The sequence below is a fragment of the Lates calcarifer genome, unplaced genomic scaffold (genome assembly GCF_001640805.2).
Source record: "Lates calcarifer isolate ASB-BC8 unplaced genomic scaffold, TLL_Latcal_v3 _unitig_4816_quiver_743, whole genome shotgun sequence".
NCBI lineage: Eukaryota > Metazoa > Chordata > Actinopteri > Centropomidae > Lates > Lates calcarifer.
In genome coordinates this window covers 27,352-49,183 of record NW_026117125.1, presented here as the reverse complement: position 1 = coordinate 49,183, position 21,832 = coordinate 27,352, and the positions used below count along the sequence as shown (strand labels likewise).

At 40.7% G+C, this 21,832-nt stretch overlaps 3 protein-coding genes across 3 annotated transcripts; 2 read left to right on the top strand and 1 right to left on the bottom strand.

Moving 5' to 3' along the window:
- The first annotated feature begins 91 nt into the window (after positions 1–91).
- LOC108902378 (L-amino-acid oxidase) lies at positions 92–6,533 on the top strand. Its single transcript, XM_018704237.2, has 8 exons — positions 92–191; positions 502–561; positions 1,653–1,876; positions 2,055–2,167; positions 2,394–2,595; positions 2,698–2,766; positions 2,894–3,030; positions 3,481–6,533. The coding sequence occupies exons 2-8, from the start codon at positions 531–533 to the stop codon at positions 4,280–4,282; spliced, it is 1,578 nt and encodes a 525-aa protein (XP_018559753.1). The 5' UTR covers positions 92–191; positions 502–530; the 3' UTR covers positions 4,283–6,533.
- Positions 6,534–13,735: 7,202 nt separating this feature from the next.
- LOC108902376 (uncharacterized) lies at positions 13,736–17,784 on the bottom strand. The gene is made up of 9 exons (XM_018704236.2): positions 17,592–17,784; positions 16,105–16,146; positions 15,744–16,019; positions 15,169–15,405; positions 14,864–15,061; positions 14,605–14,646; positions 14,308–14,349; positions 14,116–14,232; positions 13,736–14,013 (listed from the first exon to the last, which is right to left on the bottom strand). Exons 1-9 carry the CDS (start codon positions 17,620–17,622, stop codon positions 13,928–13,930), a joined length of 1,071 nt encoding a protein of 356 aa, XP_018559752.1. The 5' UTR covers positions 17,623–17,784; the 3' UTR covers positions 13,736–13,927.
- A 1,272-nt stretch (positions 17,785–19,056) lies between these two features.
- LOC127140541 (butyrophilin subfamily 1 member A1-like) lies at positions 19,057–21,801 on the top strand. Its single transcript, XM_051068543.1, has 2 exons — positions 19,057–19,215; positions 21,395–21,801. Exons 1-2 carry the CDS (start codon positions 19,176–19,178, stop codon positions 21,784–21,786), a joined length of 432 nt encoding a protein of 143 aa, XP_050924500.1. The 5' UTR covers positions 19,057–19,175; the 3' UTR covers positions 21,787–21,801.
- The last annotated feature ends 31 nt before the right edge of the window (positions 21,802–21,832 follow it).

Below are 21,832 nucleotides of genomic sequence, written 5' to 3'. Positions count from 1 at the left end.
GGATAGTGAAACAGAAAACCAACCCCTGATAAAAAAAATAATAAAAAAACATACAGGAAGTCATGGCCTTTTCGGTCATGCCAGTCAGGTGAGGAAAAAAAAACATTGAACGACCGTACTGTATATAAGAGGCTACAGTTTCACGTCAGGTCACTGTAACATCAGATTCAGACGTTTAAACTCCTCAAAAGGTAGGAATCTGTCATTTCATCTACTAAACATTTAAATCTCACTGTGAATACATCATCATGAGAATGCATCTGTTACTTTTCTCTTTTACCAGGAAAAGATAAAGGAAATAAAAGGAAACTGTATCTGTATGCATAGGATATACTGCTGCACTGTAAATTATTTCACTGCTTTAACTGAACCACTTTGAATCAGAGCAGAGGCTAAGTTCTCGAATGTAAAAGACGACATACTGTAACTGTTTTGAGAAGCAAAGTTTAAATGATTTAAAAATTTTTCCTCCTGTCTGTTTCTGTCTCTCTTCCACCAAAGACAAAAAGAGGACAAGCTTCCAAACTGAGATGGACCCACGAGTCATGAAGTGGAAATTATGTGAGTATTTTAGAGCAACATTGTTTCAGTTCAGTGCCAGAGGCTTGAAGGTGTGTAGAGCTTGGTTTGAATTCCTGTGTAATTGATCTGAGCTGTGCTGTACGTGCAAATTCTACTGTGGTCAGTTTTTTCATCTTTTTTCTTTCCCTGTCTGCGGTTTGAAGCCACTGATGAAATCAGCATCATTCACTCGCTGTAGTTCTGCTTTTGAACTGAATATTAAAGCCATCTTAGTCACATGATGATGACGAGAAGTGGGATTTGCCAGTGTAAACCCCGCTCAGCTCTGACTGAAAATCCCTGTTACTACACACAATACACACTGCTAATACATGTAATACATTAAAAATTGTATGCAATAAATCATATAGAAAGATCCAGTCAGGCTTAAATCAGCAAGAATGTTTGACTGAAATTCATCTGAAAAAAAAGAAATATTTCTTCATCGACAGATCTGTGTGTTTTCTGCATGTTTTATTTATAGAATCATGTGTTTTCTGTTGTAAAATGTAACTCTTTATTTAAATTCTTGAAATTCTTCAATAATTAGCCTTTTTCTCAAGACATTTCTGGATTTACAAAAGGTAAATAGAGATAGAGTTCGATCAATATACTCTCAGTTTTTATTTCCCTTTAATTTCTAGCGTAACACAAGAGTAAAAATGTGAAACGTGTCTATAGACAAGCATATAATTCAACACACTCGGAGAATGAAGAGTTTACAGTTTTTTTACTGTTTTTCCAACATCAGTACCAAATTCCACAAAAACTTTCAAAGTAAAGATCTGAAAATTATGTTCAAAAAAGGAATACCAAATAAAGTTGATCTGTATTATTTCCATAGATTTAATCATTTTGAAAAATAATATGAATGTAAAGCCTAGGAATTTCATATATGTTCAAAAACAGCAGCACAGTATCATAAAGTGTTTATAATTTAAACATGAATCAGTAATATGAAATAGTAAAATGCAACATCAAGTTTCAAAGTGAAAGTGTATGTATTACTCACCAGTATGAGTGTGTATGTTTAGATAAGAACTGTGTGAGGTTCCTCTTAGAGTAAGTCGTATGTTATTTGTTGTCTCCAGTTGCTGTCAGTGTGCTGCTGCTCACACTGTACCACAGCCACGCTGCTGCTTTCAGCCTGAAGGAGGATCTGGCTCATTGCCTGGAGGACAAAGACTACAAGGTGTTGCTGGAGACTGTGCAGACTGGCCTCCCACCCATTAACAAGTCCTATCATGTTGTTATTGTCGGAGCTGGCATGGCTGGACTCACAGCTGCAAAGTTACTGCAAGATGCAGGACACAAGGTACATGCAACAGGTTGAAACCATTTTAATTGTCTTGTTGGCCACTAGGGGGCAGACAGATCCACGGTCACCACACTTCACAGGCTTCATAGCTCATGTATGTTCTGCCATCTGCTGGTGTTCTGCTTGAACATGTCAAGTCTGATGCAAGAAATGTGGGTCCATCTGTTTGAACCAGGTAACCATAGTAGAGGCAAGTGGGCGCGTGGGAGGACGAGTGGAGACCTACAGGAATAAAAAAGATGGCTGGTACGCTGAACTGGGAGCAATGAGGATCCCAGAGACTCACGAGTGAGTGAAAATATGTCTTACATTTGTATGTTTTGCTCCTCAAAGGAATTTTGTTTTGCTACACATAACCTATAATATGTAATGTTTTGGTAGTGCAAAGTTTAATTATGCCACAGTGAACAGCTCCTGTTAGTAATGACTAAATATGACCCCTCCCAGTCTACTCACTTTTGCCAAAAATTTCTGGTTTAATGTGGAAATGCCACACGGCCTCGTGTCTCAACAGAATTGTCCGCTGGTTTATTCATAAACTGGGGCTCAAGCTGAATGAATTCAAGATGTATGACCCCAACACCTTTTACCTGATCCATGGTCTGCTGAAACGGACGTACGCAGTGGAAGCAAACCCTGATATCCTGGGATATAATGTGACGAAAAGCGAGAGGAAGAAGTTGGCCAGCAAGTTGTTTCAGCAGGCTTTGAAGAAGGTGTGGAAGGATGAAGAGGGAGTTTGTGGCCTTTCATATACAATATTTAGTATTTCAGTATTTAGATTAGTATTAACTTGTAGTAATTGATCCTTTCTGTAGGTGGAAGATGAAGTGAAGGCACACGGCTGCAAAGCTGCACTTAAGAAATATGACCACTATTCTGTTAAGGTAAACCATGATGCCATTTCATGAAACTCTACAAAGTATAAAGACTGAAAAGTGAGACTGTGTCACGAACTGGACTAGGATGCTGGACAACAGGACAGTACTGACAGAAACATGTTTGGTTTTACAGGAATATCTGAAAACAGAAGGTGGTTTGAGTCCAGAAGCTGTGACGATGATTGGAGACTTGCTCAATGAACAAAGCCTCATGCACCTGGCTCTAACTGAGATGATCTACATCAACAGCGACGTCAGCGACGAAACAAAGTAAGATGAGTTGATTTGCATTTGTGACAAGATATGTTCAATTTTTTAGCCAGGAAATATTTGATATGTTTGAATGGACACACTCAAATAAGCTAGGTATCATAGAGACGCGCATAACACATAATTTCAGACAGTTTCTGCACGAAGCAGTTAAAAGTGTTGCACTTATTTGTAGACAACGCTGTTCTACAATCCTACAGGCTCTTTTGAAGCATGAAGCAAGACCATGAGCTGCTTCTGTTTTGGGTTATGATTGCCTCATGGCCAGGTTTACTGCTTTGCTCTCTTAAGTCTTTAGCTAATCTGCATTTATCAGGAATTACTCTATTCATTGTCTTTTTAAATGAATGAATATGGATTATGTGCTTACTTCTTTACACAGAAAGATGTAACTTTGTCATGTTTGTGCTCAGTTCAGTGAGAATAAAGATTTGTCTTTTTCTTTTGAAGGTACGATGAAATAACTGGTGGGTCGGATCTTCTCCCCAAAGCTTTTCTTAGTGTACTTGATGGGCCGATCCTTCTCAACTCAAAGGTCAAATGCATCGTCCGGACAGATAAGGGTGTTAGTGTATGGTATGAGACAGACCAACAGTCCGCTTTAACGGAGCTTGTGGCCGATGTCGTCCTCGTAACAACCACAGCCAAAGCAGCACTCTTCATAGACTTTGATCCACCTCTCTCCACCAGAAAGATGGAGGTCCTGAGGGGGGTGCATTATGAAAGCTCCACTAAAATCATCCTCACCTTCAAGAGGAAGTTCTGGGAGGACGACGGCATCCATGGAGGAAAGAGCATCACCGACAGGCCTTCGCGTTTCATCTACTACCCCAGCCACAGTTTCCCAGAAAATAGCACCATCGGTGTCCTCCTGGCTTCCTACACCTGGTCCGACGACTCCCTCCTCTTCCAAGGAGCGAGTGATGAAGACCTGAAGGAGCTGGCTCTGAGAGATTTGACCAAGATCCATGGCGAACATGTCAGGGCTCTCTGCACAGGAGTGGTGGTGAAGAGGTGGAGCTCAGATCCCTACAGTTTGGGCGCCTTCGCTCTCTTTACTCCCTACCAACATTTAGAGTACGCCAAGGAGCTCTTCAGACATGAGGGCAGGGTGCACTTTGCTGGTGAACACACAGCCTTCCCTCACGCCTGGATCGAGACATCAATGAAATCAGCCATCAGGGCCGCGACAAACATTAACAAAGCGGCTCACAAAGAATCAGCCAGAGCTCAACACCGAGACGAGCTCTAGGGTATTAAATCTGCTTTGAAGGGAAATCAGTATTATCTCATTAGAAGATCATGCGCAAAAATGTACATGGAAGTGTAATGCTTCTTGATTGCATTTTCTTAAGGCTGCACCCAACAATTATTTTTATTTTTGATTAATTTATAGATAATTTTCTCAATTTATTGTTGTTCAGCCAATCAAATGTCAAGTAGTTAAAGAAATGGTTATCATGACTTTACAATGCCCAAAATAACTTATTTTGTTAATTGGTAAAAATTGTCTCACCACCAGTCCAAAGTGCAACAATATTTATTACTATCATCTGTGACTAAAAAGCTACACATCCGTCACATCTGATCAAATCACTGCCGCAGTTACCAAAATAGTAATATGTGTACAACTAACACTCACCCAAGCTTCATGCTGTGGAGCTATGGTCACTTTTATGTGATCAAATACAGGCTTATCATAAAGTGTAATTTTTTACAAAACCAAACCACAACCCATGGCTCCCATTTGGAAATATTTTACTTCATGTTAAGCAATTGTACAGTACATAGCAATAAGCAGTCAATGAACAATGGACAGCACTGAGAAATGGTGAATACAGAAGCTCCATTCTCCCTGTTACAAGTCACTAAACCACATCACACTGATTGTGAAGCTGAGATTTTCAGATGAAAAAGTTACAGCATGTTGCCTTAAATTCGAGGGTTGAATCATTAATTTGTATGATTTGTTAGCAAAAATTGTTATTCGTGTGCACAATTTAATTTGAGAACATGAACGTGTGTGATTGAGTTCAAAGTTTAAATTTGATCCCGCTGCACAAACTGTATCACAAATAGAACAAAACAAAAAAAATATTCTAATTTGTTGTCTGAAGTTCTGTTTTTTAGTAAAATGTTCAACTAATTTAATAGAGATATCCCCAAATTCAGTAGTCATTGACCTTTACCCATTGCTGCAGTGGCAACAGAACAGCTTTCCTGCTCTGTGTAGAAACAGCAGAGGTAAGACCAGACTGCTGGGCAGAGTCATCCAGTTTGCAATTATCAGCACCAGACACCCAGCACTGTATCCCAGCAGCTGTGAGTTTTCGACAGCAAGACAAACCAGGAATCCCACAAAATACAACCACAGCACTCCCATAATGGCTGTAATGGTGCAGAAAGCCCTCTGCTTTGATTGGTCAACCCGCTCCCTGTCCCCACTCGTTTCCCCCGGCCCTGGACGAATCAGAACACGGAGAACAAAAACACTGCAGAAAGAGACGACAACTAAGGAGAAGACCAACACACAGAAAAATGGGATATAGGGAAGAGAAGGGCTGAACAGAGCTGTTACACCAATCCATCCCATGGACAGCAGCCAAACACACCCAATGCTGATATTTCTGATCTTGACCCCAGCTGCCTGTCTCAGTCCCATGTAGGTGACGGGGTGCACAACAGCCAGGTATCGCTCCACACAGGTCAGGAGGTGAAGGCATATCTCTCCAGGGAAGACAAGAGCAGAAACATAAAACCCTGCTTTAGTCATCCATAAGAGACCAGTGAATGAGCCACAAAAGTAAAGGGCAATCGCCAACACAAAGACCAGCTCAATGGCAGCCAGGTGGTAGGTGAAGATGTCAGAGTGGCTTGTTGCTGCAGAGGAAGGCTGCCGCCGCCATCGCTGGTGACCTATGTAGAGGATGAAGATGAGGAGGGGGAAGAGGAGGGAGAATTTTGTGACCAGGAAGGCAACGGAGATGAAATATCCAGAGTCCTTGCAGTGGAAATCTAACAGGGCAGAGGAAGAGGAGTTGACTGACATGTTGGTTTCTGTGGTAATGCTTCAGGGGAGAAAAGAGAGAAAAGAGGAACAAATATAAATGAAGTATAATAACAGTGTGTCCATACTGATAACAAGTTAACCTGATTTACAGCTACAACACAGAGCTTAAGAATTACGTATTCAGCTACATCACACTTTCTATCTGTAACAACAGATTTATTTGCTTGAGTATTGTGATGTAAATACTGTCCTGTTCTTAAAAATGTTTCGAAGGTAGACCTCAATAACCTCAATAGATCTTCTGAAGTATGAGTAAAGGTTTGAGTATAGGCAGGAAAGCAGTGTAATAGTTTGAAGTTGACCAAGTATACTGTTCTGGTTTGTCCTCAGATAGATTCAGGTACCAGTGGAAAATGGTAATAACCAGAGAAAGTCAAGTATTTAAAATCTGAACTGAAAACCATGATGTGATTAAAGGACACCCACCTTGTCAGCAGTGTTTCTGATCTTATTTCTCCCAGCTCACTGACACCTGCTCTCCTCTATCTGATCCTCATATATTAATGCTTCAGTGTGTGAGTGGACTAATGGCACCTGATTGACAAAATGAAAAACAGCAGCTGGACTGTGTGGGGTTTTTGCATGCTGTCAAACAAATGACAGATGTGTGTGAACTCTATAGAGTAAATGATGTAGATGCAAATTTTCTACTCAAATCATTCTTCCATAGAGAGGTCAGGGTGCAGGGTCAGCTGCTGATGAGAATCACTGGCACTGATCTAATGTGTTGTTTGGAAGATGTGAGTTGTTTTTTTCCTACAGAGACAGAGCTTTTTATTCAAGACTAGACCAGACACCACTGATGAATAAGTGGCACTGGAGGAAATGGTTCAAAAATATCAGAGTTATCCTTTGATTTGAATAAGTCATGATGTTAGGGTATTTTCACACCTGTGTCATTTAGTTCATCTGTTCTATAGGGTTCAAATGACCTGCCAAAAAGAACTGCTGTTTATTCAAATGACTGTGTGTGTGCAGACCACAGTTTGGTCAAAATGTTTTGTCAGGTGTTTCATAATGATCATTAGCAACAAAGGTATTCTACAAGTAAACCTGTGACCTGTTGACCCTTCATCAATAAGATGCAGGTCTAATTTGAATGAAAGTCACTAAATCAAACATTGCTGGTTCCAGGTTTATTTCCGTGTATCTACTGTATATTTACAGTACATCTATAGAATGTATATATGCATCTATAGATACAGAAAACAGCATTTATACACAACTCATTTAAGAATCAAGCATGCTTAAAGAATATGAACAATTAACAATATCAGAGCTGTTAAAGAAAACATGTACAGTACATACTGTAGATTACAATGATAGATACGGTTTTTAATCTAATCCTATTATATCTTAATCCTGATATATTAATTACATACATTAGCATACTAGGCTATGCTATGTGTTTTATAAAGTCTGTCTATAAAATCTTATGCTTCAAACCTTTTTAATCTTGACAATCTACACTTTAAGGAAAACCTTTTGAGTAAGTAATCCAAATTTAGAACTCATCTTTATCTTTTCATCTCCTCTCCTGTAGAGTCTGATCTGTGATGGCATGCCTCCTGCTTCTCCTACGATCCTGCTCAGCACCTGTTGTCATACTTCAAATTATCTGATCTAATCCTCATCCTGATTCAGTGTGGTGTTTACAGCGTGGTAGTTTTCCTGCTCGGTGTAGAAACAGCAGAGGTAACACCAGACTGCTGGGCAGACTGAACCACCCTCTAAAGGCAATCAGCACACAATGAACATTGTAGTGTGCTGTTGGTGTGGAAATCACCACATCACAAACCAGATTGCCTCCAAACTTCAACATCAGAACACCTGTTATGATCACGATGGTGCGGAAAGCCCTCTGCTTTGATTGGTGTATGCGAACTCTGTCCCCTCCCACCTCCCCTGGCCGTGGACGAATCAGAACACGGAGAACAGAGAGGCTGCAGAATAACATGATAGTTAAAAATAAAACCGTTTGGCAGGCACTTGATATAAAATTGTAGTCAGGGTATTCCAACAGCAGGAACACAAAACCAATTCCTCCAAATCCCATCAACCAAACAGAAACAGTGCTGATATTTCTGATGTGGACCCGGACACCCTGCCTCAGTCTCAGGTAGGTGATGGGGTGAACAACAGCCAGGTAGCGGTCCACACAGGTCATGACTGGAAAGAGCATCTGTCCATACCAGAGGTAAGACATAATGTAGACCCCCACCCACGATATCTCTGGGAGACAGATGAAATACCTGCAAATGCTCATGACATACATTAATACTCCAATCAGCTCTATGATGGCCATGTTGTAGGTGAAGAAGTCAGAGTTACTCATGATGACTCCTGTGGAACGCTGTTGTTTCCATCGCTGGAATCCAAGATGGAGGACGAGCACAGAGAGAGGGAGGAGGAGGACGATGCTGGTAAAGGAGAGGGCAGTGTATATGTACCAGGTATCAAAGCATGAAACATTCAGGCAGGTGTTGGTGGAGGGGAACTGAGGAGCAGAGTCATTGGTGGAGGAGGAGATGTTTACAGACATGTTCAAACAGTGGAGGCCTGAAGAGAAGGTGAGAGACAGAGATGAAGGAACATTATAGAGTCCAGTCCAAATTAGTAGTTACATACTGCAGGACAGTTGTTACTTTCTTCATTGCTAGCTTTTCATCACTTTTTTTCCTTCCTTCCTTCACTGGCCAACAAGGGCTTCCATAATATGACCATAATGTCACAGAAAAACATTTTAAAAACGTGTTGAAAGAAGATGTCTTATTGATCTCAGTTCTGTTTTTGAGATTAAAATCCATGACAGTTACATTCTGCAATGAAATTGTACCAACAGATCCACCAGTTTTTAGAAATACAGTTTAGTTTAACATCACTACAAAGTTACAATAAATCAACAACTAAACCAACAAACTTACAGAGATCTTTGATTCATCCGACAAACAGCACAGTGTGTATGTTGTGTAGCTGAGTATACAGAGTTGTTGTCAACATGATGCTCTCATTTGTCCTCAGATAGATTCAGGTACCAGTGGAAAATGGTAATAACCAGAGAAAGTCAAGTATTTAACATCTGAACTGAAAACCATGATGTGATTAAAGGACACCCACCTTGTCAGCAGTGTTTCTGATCTTATTTCTCCCAGCTCACTGACACCTGCTCTCCTCTATCTGATCCTCATATATTAATGCTTCAGTGTGTGAGTGGACTAATGGCACCTGATTGACAAAATGAAAAACAGCAGCTGGACTGTGTGGGGTTTTTGCATGCTGTCAAACAAATGACAGATGTGTGTGAACTCTATAGAGTAAATGATGTAGATGCAAATTTTCTACTCAAATCATTCTTCCATAGAGAGGTCAGGGTGCAGGGTCAGCTGCTGATGAGAATCACTGGCACTAAAAATCAGTGTTAAAGAATTTTTTGAGCATACACCAGGGTTGAGCAAGGACTGTGTACCCACCCACCACTGGTCAGGTGCTTCATAATGACCATGAGCTCAAACAAATGTGTTATTATTTAAGTAAAGTGTGACCCAGTCATGTGTGACCTGTGAGCTCCATACTGTAGATTACACTGATGATGATGTTTTGGATCTAATTTGATTTTATCTCAAACATATATTAACTCAAGAGTCAAGATTCAAGAATTCTTTTTTGTCATTATGCATACACAGAACGAAATTTTTGTTTGGTAGCTCTGAGCTTCAAAGAGGCACAAACACAGACAAACCAACTATAAACACACTGTAAATATGTGCAATAAAATAATATAATAATATGTACAGGAGCATAGCAGCAGAAAAATGTAATGAAAGTTCCATACATACAAATTACATACCCTAGTGTATAAAGCATTATGTTACATTCTTTAAACACCCATTAATAGCTTATGCTTTATATCTTTTCATTACTTCATCAATCTACTCATAAAGAATTTTTTGTGCTTGCAGGGTGACACACCACCTATGAAGTCCGTGAAATCCCAAAGAAGAATATATATTTTTTAAATCTGTACTCACAAGATTCAGATATTGCCCAGTAAAAACACTTTAGGGGTCCTGTAAAGGCTGATGTTGTCCTGCATGTTTCTATTCTCATTCCCTCTTTTTGATAGCCTTCTCAGGCATTTAGATTTTTGTTTTTTCAATACACTACTTTTTCTTCAATTCAACAATGTTGTTCCATCGTAGCAACAACTACAATATATGATAATATGAGTCACGCTTATATCATCTAATCTGACAAACTCTGATCTAATCCTCATCCTGATTCAGTGTGGTGTTTACAGCCTGGTAGTTTTCCTGCTCGGTGTAGAAACAGCAGAGGTAACACCAGACTGCTGGGCAGACTGAACCATGCTCGAGATACAGACAGCACACATACTAGATTGCCGCTAATGTGTGAGGAAACCACCACATCGCAAACCAGATTGCCTCCAAACTTCAACAACAGAACATCCTGTTATGATCATGATGGTGCGGAAAGCCCTCTGCTTTGATTGGTGAGAATGGAATCACATCTTCACATAAAAATAACTTTTATAAGCTCTGAGAATAATGCACAAATATAAAACCTCTATGGATTCAAAGACAGATATATGATCTTGTTTAGAGTTGAATGTGTCCTACATTCACTCCTTTTTTCAAGTCAAGCCAGTTCAGAGCTGCACATCTGAGACCATGAGGCCTGAGGTGGCTCACTTCCTGTCGGCTCCTCACTGTTCCAGACTTTACAATTCTGCTAATACAGTGAACAATTTCCTGGGGTTTGTAATGTTCAGAAAAATGTATTCACCAATTTACAGCCACTGCCAGTGGAAAAACGTACCTGGAGCAGGTGTTTTTGATTCATGGAACATAGATTAATTGAGTGTCCACAGCATCTTTTTTATCCACATACCCTATCTGATCCAGCAATGCTGAGGTCAAACAATTAATTATGAGTATGCTGGACCATATGTGAAAATGGAAAAGTGTTATTGGTAGTCTCCTTGCTATTACTGCTATTACTATTATGACTGTCATTCTTATTTTTATAGTTATCATTACTATCATGCAGCTGGACCTGTGATTATTGAAGATGCAAAAAGAGACATTTGCCTGTTAGAAATCTCAGTGTGTAGTCACAGAATGTATCAATTTTGCATTATGCAAAGAAAGAAAAACATAACAACCTGTGCCATCTCTAATACATATAAAAATGCACACACCCTCTTGGAGCAAGCATTAAAATGTGAACCAGATATCTGGTAACAGCAGTTGGTGAGGTTGATGACACAGGAACAGTCATCAAACACTGCTGACAAGGTGAGTGTCCAATAACTTTAATACTTCCTGTTGATCAGTAGTTATTTTCACTTTCATCTCTACACCTTCTCTGTGTTCTTTATCTCAGTCTCTCTTTTTCTAGGCAAACAGATGTCTGTCAACTCTTCCCTCAACTCCTCTGATTCCTCCCTCCATGCTTTTCTCGACGACTGCTCAGAATCCAGACCCAGCACGTTCATCTTCACAGCCTTCACCATGATCAACATTTTCCTCCTGCCTCTCTTCATCTTCGTCCTCTACGTGGGCTACCAACGATGGAGGAAACAACGCTCTGTTTCCGCCACAGTAACGAATCACTCTGACGTCTTCACCTACAACGTGGTTTTCTTGGAGGTGGTTAGCATCCTGGGGTGTTGCTTGTTTTCTAGTGGCTCATTAGCTGGTATTAAAAGTATGATATTGGTGGCGATGGACATGTTCTCTATCACCTCCCCTGGACAGATTCTGTTTCACCTCCTCACTTGTGTGGAGCGATACCTGGCTGTTGTTCACCCCATCACCTACCTGGGCCTAAGACAGTCAGGTGGTGTCAGGATCAGAAATATCAGCGTTGGCTGCGTTTGGCTGATTTGCTTTGGATGGTTTGGTATAAGCAAAGTGCTCGTTGCTTCTTTCAACAACATTGCAACTTCCTGCGTCTTGGTTTTTTCCATAATTGTTGTCTTTTTCTGCAGCCTTTCTGTTCTTTGCGTTCTGATTCGCCCAGGGCCAGGGGATACAGGTGGGGACAGGGAACGGGTTGATCAAACAAAGCGGAGAGCTTTCTACAACATCACAGCCATAATGGGAGCTCTGATGTTAAGGTTTGTGGGAATCCTGGTTAGTGTTATGATGTCTGGTTCTGTGCAGACCCACACTGTGTGTATGGTGGTGTTTTCTGGACTCTGGTTGACTCTGCCCAGCAGTCTGGTCTTACCTCTGCTGTTTCTACACAGAGCAGGAAAACTACCAGGCTGTGAACGCAGCACTGAATCAGGATGAGGATTAGATTAGAGCGTCATAAATCTGATTTAGGGAAACTAGATTAAATCAAACTGCACAAATTAAGATCAGATCACAGGGTCTGTCAGTAAAATTGACTTGATCCAATCTGATTAAATGTATCAACAACCACTGGATGGATTACCATGAAATTTAGTACAGGCAGTCTAATTATGGTTATTATTCAGTTATATTTGACTAATTGAACAGATTAAACATGGCACTGATCCTACTAATAATGGGGTTATACATAGTACAACTGTTTGCATTCAAGGTCATTATGAAGCAGATAAGACTGGGAGATCCGCAAAGTGCCCATGTATGTACACACAGTCTGTGTGATACTATTTGAATAAACACCTGTCTTTGTTTACAGGTCATTTGAATCCTGTCAAACATAATGGACAGATGAAATGAGCACAGCTGCTGATTTGGAAATATGTAAATACAACTTCTGTTGATTCTGTAAAAATCAGTGCTCTAGGGAAGAGAACCTTGGCCAGACATAGACAGTTTTATGTAACCATTATAAAACTATGAGAACCAGCCAAAAGTCCTCACAACAACGGTTTAAAACTGAAATTAGTCCACATAAAGACAGCAATATAATAACACACACACAGTTATGAGACCATCAGATTTGTTAGGGTTGTTTCTAAGTCATCTGAATCTCGTCAAATATTCATCTAAACTGACTCAAACCATCGTTAAGGATTGCCATATTGGTGACACCCAATAACATTAAACCACTTAATAACATTAAACCCACTGATTTTACTGCATGTTTTAGAAGGGTTTAATCATATGTAATATTATTGTCTGTATTGTAATCTGAATGTTAAATGATAGAGTGTATGTCACAATAACACCTCTTATTTGTAAATGTTTAAATGTGTTTTGGTTGTATAATCTCTGTACAGAGTTCCAAGTTATTAGTTATATATTTAAAACAATGTGTGTGCTCTGAGGATGGAGACAGCTCACTGAAAAGCATGGGCCAAAAATGAATACAGTAAAAGGAATAAAGTTGTCCACCTTTATCATTTTCAATGAAATGTCATATTTTCAAAGAAGTGCCCTTCTAATTGTTTGATAAAGAAAGCTCTGTATGATTAAAATGGCAGTAAATACAATAATAAAACAAATGTGTAAAGGAGCTATTTGTAAGTTTTATCGCTATATAGCCAATGTTAGCATTAGTAGCTATTACCATTCTAGAGCATCAAAGCCTCAAACATCATAGTAACCATTTCTAATTCACAGACCTTCAGTCAAAGCAGCCCACTTTTTACAGAAAATACAGACCTGGAAACGCTGATCGTTAAAAAATCTGAGTTTATTTTTCAAGTTTAAAAGTGTCACTTTATGTTCAAACACAACAGATGACAAGTATCCCTGACCCTGAAAATCTGTTGAGTCTTGTCAGTTTGTAATATTCAGATGAATAACTGTAACAGAACGATTGGTATTTATTGCAACTATGATGTTCAGCACTATCAGCCTCTTCAGCTCAGAAGTCATGCTCAGTGGTGACGTTGCCATAATCTTCACCTTCAACTCGATCGGCTGTCTCTCTGGAGACAGGTTGTTTGTTTCCTGTGGGGGAAAGGTTATTTATTTATATATTGTTAATTGTCCTGATAAAACATTAATATGAAAAGAAAAGAAAAACATCATCAATATGTATGTGGTTACTACCTGTCTTCTTGCTGCAGTAAATCGATAACATAAGGATGGTCAACATGCAGTACGGGCAGAAGACCACTAGATGGCAGAGCAGTCTCACCATAGACACAGTGGGAGGAGGGAAGGCACCTAAAGGAGAGGAAGAGCAGCTGTTATTACAGTGGCTGTGTAGTTTCTTTAGGATGATGTTTCACCTCAGCTCACCTGCAGAGACTGTGAGTCCAGCCAGCAGCAGAACAGCCAGGCCTGCAACAGGAGCACATGGCTAGTCGAGGGCAAAGGTCAGCAAACTTACAGCTTGTCTATGTCATGAGATTGTACTTTCAGGACTTTTTGTGTGTCCTTTAACATCATAGGGGTTAGTAAATGGAGAAAAAGATATGGCATGAAATGAGTACAGCTTCCCACACAGGTTGCATAACCATGGATGGATTAGCCACTGTATGAGGAAACTTGTTTGAAAGACAAGAAACAAACAACCACAAAGAGACAGAGACGAACCTGCAGAAACTGCCAGTCCAGACAGCAGCTGCACAGCCAGGCCTGCAGCAGGAGGACAACGTTACTGAATGTCAATGGTCAGATGGTTTATTAAGGTCAGCAAACCCTTTTTTCAGTTGATCAGAGTACAGGAGGATGTGTGGTTGAAGCTTATGTAATCTAATGATACTTTCTGACACCAGCACCTCCCACTGTCAGAGTTATACCCCAAATGAAATGTCCATTTGTTCATATCAGGTGAGTGTGGTGACTATGTTACCTGCTTGTCTTTTGCAGAGCAGCAGAACTCCAGCCAGGATCGAAACGAGAACACTCAGCGACACCAGAGCTGCTACAACAGGGAGGAGGAGAGAGGAGAGAGGAGAGGATGGAGGAGGAGTGGAGGGAAGGTAAGTATCAGGAGAGAGTGTAGAGTGGTGAGAAGGAGTAGTAAGAGGACGATCTGTTGGAGAAAGATCTGAGAGAGGAGATAAAAACTCTTTCAGTAAAGTGATGAGTTTAATCAATGTTGTAAGGTTTGCTTTAAACACAGTAAGAAACAGGAAGTGAATTTAGCTCCCTGACCTCTGACAATTAGCCGACTCTGTGAAGAGTGTCCACTCAGATCAGTAGAACAGAAGTAGACTCCATCATCAGACTGTTTAACTTTGCTGATGGTAAATTCCCCTTTAGGTCCTGATCCAATGCGGACACGGTTTCTGAAGAAATAAGCTATGTCTATGGATCCGTCCCTGGTTCTACAGCGCAGTGTAACATCACTTCCTCCCATCACAGGAAGCAAGGGAATCTCCAGGATTACATCTAAACAACAAGGCAACACAAACAGCCTGATCACAAAACTTTCAGAGGATAGGAGTTTCTCTGATGTCCATTACAAATAAGAAGTCCATAAATCCATTTAGAACACAGACAAAAGACACTACCTAGGACTGCAGAACGTGCCTAAGAATTATCAGGTTATTAAGTTTCCTTCAGTATCAAAATAATCCACTGATAGTTGTAAGTAGTTCCAGGGGTACAGTGCAAAGAGGAACTGCTACTAGCTAATTCAGCATTATCGGCATACAATAGAACCTAAACTAAAATTAGCAAGTGGGCAACTTTTATAACCCAGACAAAGAAGAAGTTAGCTTCTGTACCAGACACAGTGATGTTGAGTTCAGGAGTCTTGTGCCCATCATTGTTTTCACACCAGTAAACACCACTGTCTGATAATGAGGAGAGGTCTGAGATGATGCAAGAGGATCCGTCAAAACTCCCAAAATCTTGTGGACCGTCACCACACCGCTGTGCCTTCCCTCCTCCTGCCGTCCTCCTCACTGTCCATCCTGCAGAGCTCTGCTGTCCCTCACAGCTCAGAGAGACAGACTCCTCTGTCAGGAACTGCAGACGGTTTGGACGAGCATTCAGAAAGACTGGATGGGGACGGAGGGAAAGTATAAGGACAGACAGGAAATGTTTTTTTTAATGTTACTAGAGTGACTGTAATTAAAATCTCACCTGCAGAGACTGTCAGTCCAGGCAGCAGCAGAGCAGCCAGGCCTGAAACACAGCCACATGGTTACTCAACAGCAAAGGTCAGCAGACTTACCATCAGAGGTTAGTATGGTTACTAAGTTGTTTCCACTGTTTTTTTCTTATTTCTATAATCTACTACTTTCGTTTGATGCAGCCCACACACATCACTGACACATTGCTCTGTGCACTTCCTCTATCTATTATCTGTGTGGTTCTAACCATATCTCCTCTTGGTAAAAGCAAACTCTCAACTTTATAATTAATAACACCATCACCATCTTCATTTGATTCAGAAGGTATTCACACCACTTCACTCTTGGCACACTTTTTATAAATGTATTAAAAATTAACTGAATTCTCTCATTTACAGAAGTATTCAGACCCTTGCTCGGGTCAGTTCATCCTGCTTGCTTTAATTATCCTTGAGATGTGTCAGAACTTGACTGGACTCCACCTGTGGTAAAATGAAGTGATTGGACATAGTTTAGAGAAGCACACACCTGAGTATATAAGGTCCCACACTTCACACTGTGTGTGAGGACACAAACCAAACCAAGAAGAAGAAGAGATGGGAGAACCAACTGGAAGGACGACCATCTCAGCAGCCAGCACCCAGTCAGGCCGTTATGATAGACAGAAACCCCCTTTGAGTAAACTGCAAAAACAGTTGTTTTTTTTCTGTGGTTTCCTGTTTCCTGGTCCTGATTGAGTCCCACTCTGCCCCTGTCTAAAGCTCTATTTTTATCAATTAAGAGACATGGAGGCATGGTAAACATAACTGTAACTGGACCAAAAGTAGTTTATTCTTTAGGATTCTGGAAAAGGTGTGGGTGTTTTTGAGATTGTCTAATAAGTTCAGTTAGGACGTTCATGACGACCAAAACAATGCAGTTACCACAGGAAGTGTCAGTAATAGGTAAAAGCTGAATCTATGTATTTTCACAGAACAGCTGAGGTTTCCTGTGTGAAGGGACCTAAGTGCTACCTAGAAAGTTTCATTTCTCTAACACACACTAGCTTTTTATGTCACTGAAAAATTAAGACATTTTTAGATCAGAAAGACTTTTTAATTAAATTCAGTTTTTAAACACCAGCTGAGTTAAAAAAGTTTCTTTTCTGCCAAAACTCGACTTAATAAACTGGACAAATTAAAAGCATGTGATGAGTAGTGAAAATCAAAAATTAGCTGATTTAAATCAACATTATGTACATTAAAATATCAGACTCATTATGATGATTCAGAGTAACAGGGAGAATGGAGCCTCCGTCGTTCCCACTCTGCTCCCTGAACACCTGTTGTTTCTGTGTAACTTTGGTTTTTCAGACAGTCAGCGGCTTAAACAGCTGGAATCAGACCCAGAGAGTTCAGAGTGATGCTGAACTGTAGATCAGTTAAAAAGACTTATGTTAGCACTGTAGTGGATATATGAGTGGATGGAATAATTGTGGAAGCTCTGAGTTTAACTCACCGAGAATCAGAGAACCAGATGAAGCCTTCATGTTCACTGGATGTTGACTTTGTGTCAGTCTGTCTGAACAGCACAGTGATGCTCTCAGCCTGACCACTTCCTCATACACAGTTTCAACACAACACCAGCTGTGTTCAGTGGCAACCTGCAGCCTTGGTGTAGGAGTCAGGGCCAACTTGATTAAGCAGAGTGCTTCAGGTTAGAGGTTAAATTTCAGCTGATATATATTGTACATGTGGTATTTTGCAGGTCCTGTAGAGGAGGAAGGGCTCACCCTGATGAGCTGGGTGAGTTACACTTTTCAGGATGGAGCTGGCTTTGCGGAGACAGCGTGTTCTGAAGATGTCATCCAATGTGGGCAGTGGTGAGATGTATTTATGACTCTCTGGAGACTTTTCCTGTCAGCATGACACTGTACACTCTCAATAGAGCAGTGGTAGAAGGCCTTAAGAAACTCTGCAGACTCTCTACAAGCTCTGCAAGTTTTCTTGAATGTCTGTTGGAAATACAGCCTCTGTTGGGCCTTTTCTGTCAGTGGAGTTGACTGACCATGTGAGGTCGTCTGAGATGTAAGTGCCCAGAAACTTAAAGCAGGAGACCCACCATTGTTGTGTTGTCTGCAAATGTAATTATTGTGTTTGGGGGTGTGTAGCAGTGCAGTCATGTATATAGAGGGAGTAGAGCAGAGGACTCAGCATACAGCCTTGGGGTGCAGCAGTGCTGAGGGCCAGGTGGGGGGAAAGGTGTTGAAGTCTCACTGTCTGTGGGCGGTTAGACAGAAAGTCTTTGGTCCACATACACAAAGAGTAGTTGACTGGTAGTAGTATGTTATCACTAAACACTGACAGTAACATATGCATGTGATAACAACATTTTCTAAGTAACTCAGAGCCACAAGATGTTGCACACTGATCAGCCACAACATTAAAACTACCTCCCTAATCTTGTGTAGACCCCCCTTGTACTACCACAACAGCTCTGACCCACTGAGACATGAACTTCCTGTGATATCAGGAACCAAGACGTTAGCAGCAGATCCTTTAAGTCCTTCAAATTCTGAGGTCGAACCTCCATGGATCTGAATTGTTTTTCCAGCACATCCCACAGATGTTTGATCAGATTGAGGTCTGGAGAATCTGGAGGCCAAGTCAACACCTTGAACTCTTCAAACCATTCCTGAGCATTTTTTTGCCATGTGTCTGGGACGATTATCCTGCTGAGAGAGGGCACCACCATTAGGAAGTACTGTTATGGGGTGGTACATGTCAAAGTACCATCCACATGAACACCAGGACTCAAGGTTTCCCAGCAGAACGATGTCTGCTTGTTTGTTTGACTACATGTGCATGTATAAATATATATTCTTATATGTATAGAAAAAAATATGCAGTGCGTTATAATGGACTATAAAACAACATGGACATGTTTGTAATTTGATGCAACATGGGTAAGTAAAGTTGCTCGAAAAAAAAAAAAGAACTTCCGCAGTTTGGAAAACTTAAACGCGGAAGAAGGTGGCTGCTTCGATTTGACTTGAGAGACGGGGTTTAAAAGGAGCCTTGTGCCTGTTATTTCTCCAGGAAGATGAGGGAGATGTTGGGGGTTTTTCTGGCCCTTTTGTTGGGTAAGTGACAACTTTTCCTTGCTGAACTAAGACAGCCGGTCCAAGATACCGTTCTGCGGTCCCGGCTGAAGCTGAGGATCTGTGTTGGAACTCGCTCGCAGTCCCAGATCGTTCCTATGAAAAAGGGGTTTTAACCAGACGTATATTTGCTAAACAAACCACCGTCTCCTCATCTTCTCTATTGTATAAGTAAAAAAAATACCGTTTGAAAAGGCTCCAGATTCAGATTCAAGCACAGATCTCACCGTTTTATGGCGTGTCCGACAGAAAGGTGAAATTGTGAAATTTATGGTTTACTGAAGTGTTTTCAATCTGTATCTGTAGGTTTTATAGGAGAAAAACACGTAAAAGATCAAGACTAATTGGTTATTTGGGCAAATACTGTCCTGGCCTAAACTCTCGAGCAGCGCACAGTAGGAAAATCGGATAATGGCGGCTTTCCTGTGCGTCCCTATCTGGAAACTGATGTTATACTGCTGCTCCTAACTTTGACTGCTGTACGGGCTGAAATATGTATCTGAGGTTAATCTCTAACCTGCTGCAGACCTGGTTTAACTGAGGTTTAGGTTAAGTTCAGTGAAAGGAGAGATTTCCACTGCTCAGATCACTTTATGAATTTCCATGTTTGAAATCTGGTGTTAGTCAATGACTGATAATGTGACAAACACAACATAAGCAAGTCACAAAAATTAAATGATTGTATACATATTGTAAGATCACCTCACTGTTTTACTAAAAGCTAATACTGTACCTTTGACATATTATGGTATTACTTATTATTGTGGTGATAGTGATATTCAACCACCACAAGGGAAAGTATACCTGTTCTGTCAAGGTCAGTTTTTCAGACATGAATCAACACTTGGCAGAGAATGTCACAGTGAGTCGCCCAATTTATTGTCAGTGTTGTATCGTGGTCCTGATGTGTAAAGTGGTGTTCACGTTTTGAACAAAAACAAGCCAGTTTCTGCTGGGGTTGATTTTGTACTAAATCTTTGTTCATACTTAAGTTGCCTAAGTTCACTCATGTAGTCAGGGCAACTGTCTCAGTACAAAATTTCCCTCATTTGACTTGTGAGGAAACACAAACCCCAGTCAGTTCAGCCAGCACTGCTGCTCTGTGGAGAGGTGCCAAGTATCAGTGTGGTTGCTTCTTAATGTGGCAGATGTTTTTTTCCCTATTTGTGCCAACAACAAAAAAGCCAATCACTTTATAAAACTTGACAATTACAGGTTGTTGAGATGAAGGGTTTTGTCTTGTGCTGGGTTTCTTGTGTTGGTTGTCAGACACAGAAAACTCAAATTAGCGCTGCAGGAACTTAATGTGTTGCATCTCAAATGAGCCAAATTGAGCAATCTGTTTCACTTTAACTGAGGTGGACTGATTATTCCATGGACATGTAATCGGCGTGTTTTTCTCGTGTGCTGTGATTTTCTTGTTCAGTTCAGACTGCTGGGTCTTCTGTAAGAACTCTCAGCTGTCTGAAACACAGTCTTGCTCATATTTGCTGTAGCATAATACACAGTGGTTTTGTGTGAACGAGCAGCACAAACATACAAATGGAACTTACTCTTGACAGATATTTGCCCTATGGTTAAAAAAGGTTACATTGGTTGAAGCGCGTTGTTCCATATCCTTTTGAGACAATAAGATATGTTCGGGGAAGTCCAGAGTTGAGTAATCCAAAGCAAAGTAATCCACCAGGAATGCATATGTGTATGAACTAGAACCAGGTTCAACTTCTTTGCAGCACTTTATTTTTTTTAAGAAAAGGTTAATCCTGCCACCTATGCAAGTCTGTTAATTACAGTATTAGGAATGTACCATGAAGAAACATGAAACAGTTCACTTGGGCTCAAAGATGAATTGATGAGATTTTGGTAATCAGGACTCAAAAGTCAAGGTTCTCTCAGGAATACTTTTAGGGATTTTCTTTTATTTGTCACAAAAGTTTATTTGGACTCAGAGATCAGTTGATCACATTTCAATGGCCAAAGGTTAAGGGTCACTGTGACCACACAAAATGGTTTCTGGCCATTCACATGTTGGCGTAAGCATACAACCATGAGGTGGTAATTCTGGTTCTAGTTATTACAGTTAGTCTCTTACGATCCCCACTGGTTGTTATTAATATCTTGAATAATTCAAGCTGTATGTCTGCTCTGTTTGCCCCTTTAGTTTTCCATCATGCTGCAGCTGTAGCTGTGGAGGTCTATGAGGGGGCTGAGTCTGTGGTGCTGCCCTGTCCTGTCCATCATCGTAATAGGACTTATTTGTCAGTGGTGTGGCGCCGTGAGGATCTCAATCCCCCAACGGTCCACTATAAGGAGCAGAGAAATGATCGGAAAAACAACCAAAACCAACAGTACAGAGGGCGTACATTAGTGAGTGATCCACTGCAGCAGCAAGGAGCTGCCAGCCTCACTCTGATTAAACCACGTGTCAACGACAGCGGCACCTACACCTGCATCCTCCGCAGTTTGGGTACAGAACTGAACCGGACCGAAGTACAGCTGCTGGATCAAAGGTCAGGACATCACTGTAGATACAGTTCAGAGGTCACTGCTTAGAGCTTCAGAAACACATCAGGGTTCAAAGTAAATGTCATCTAATGAC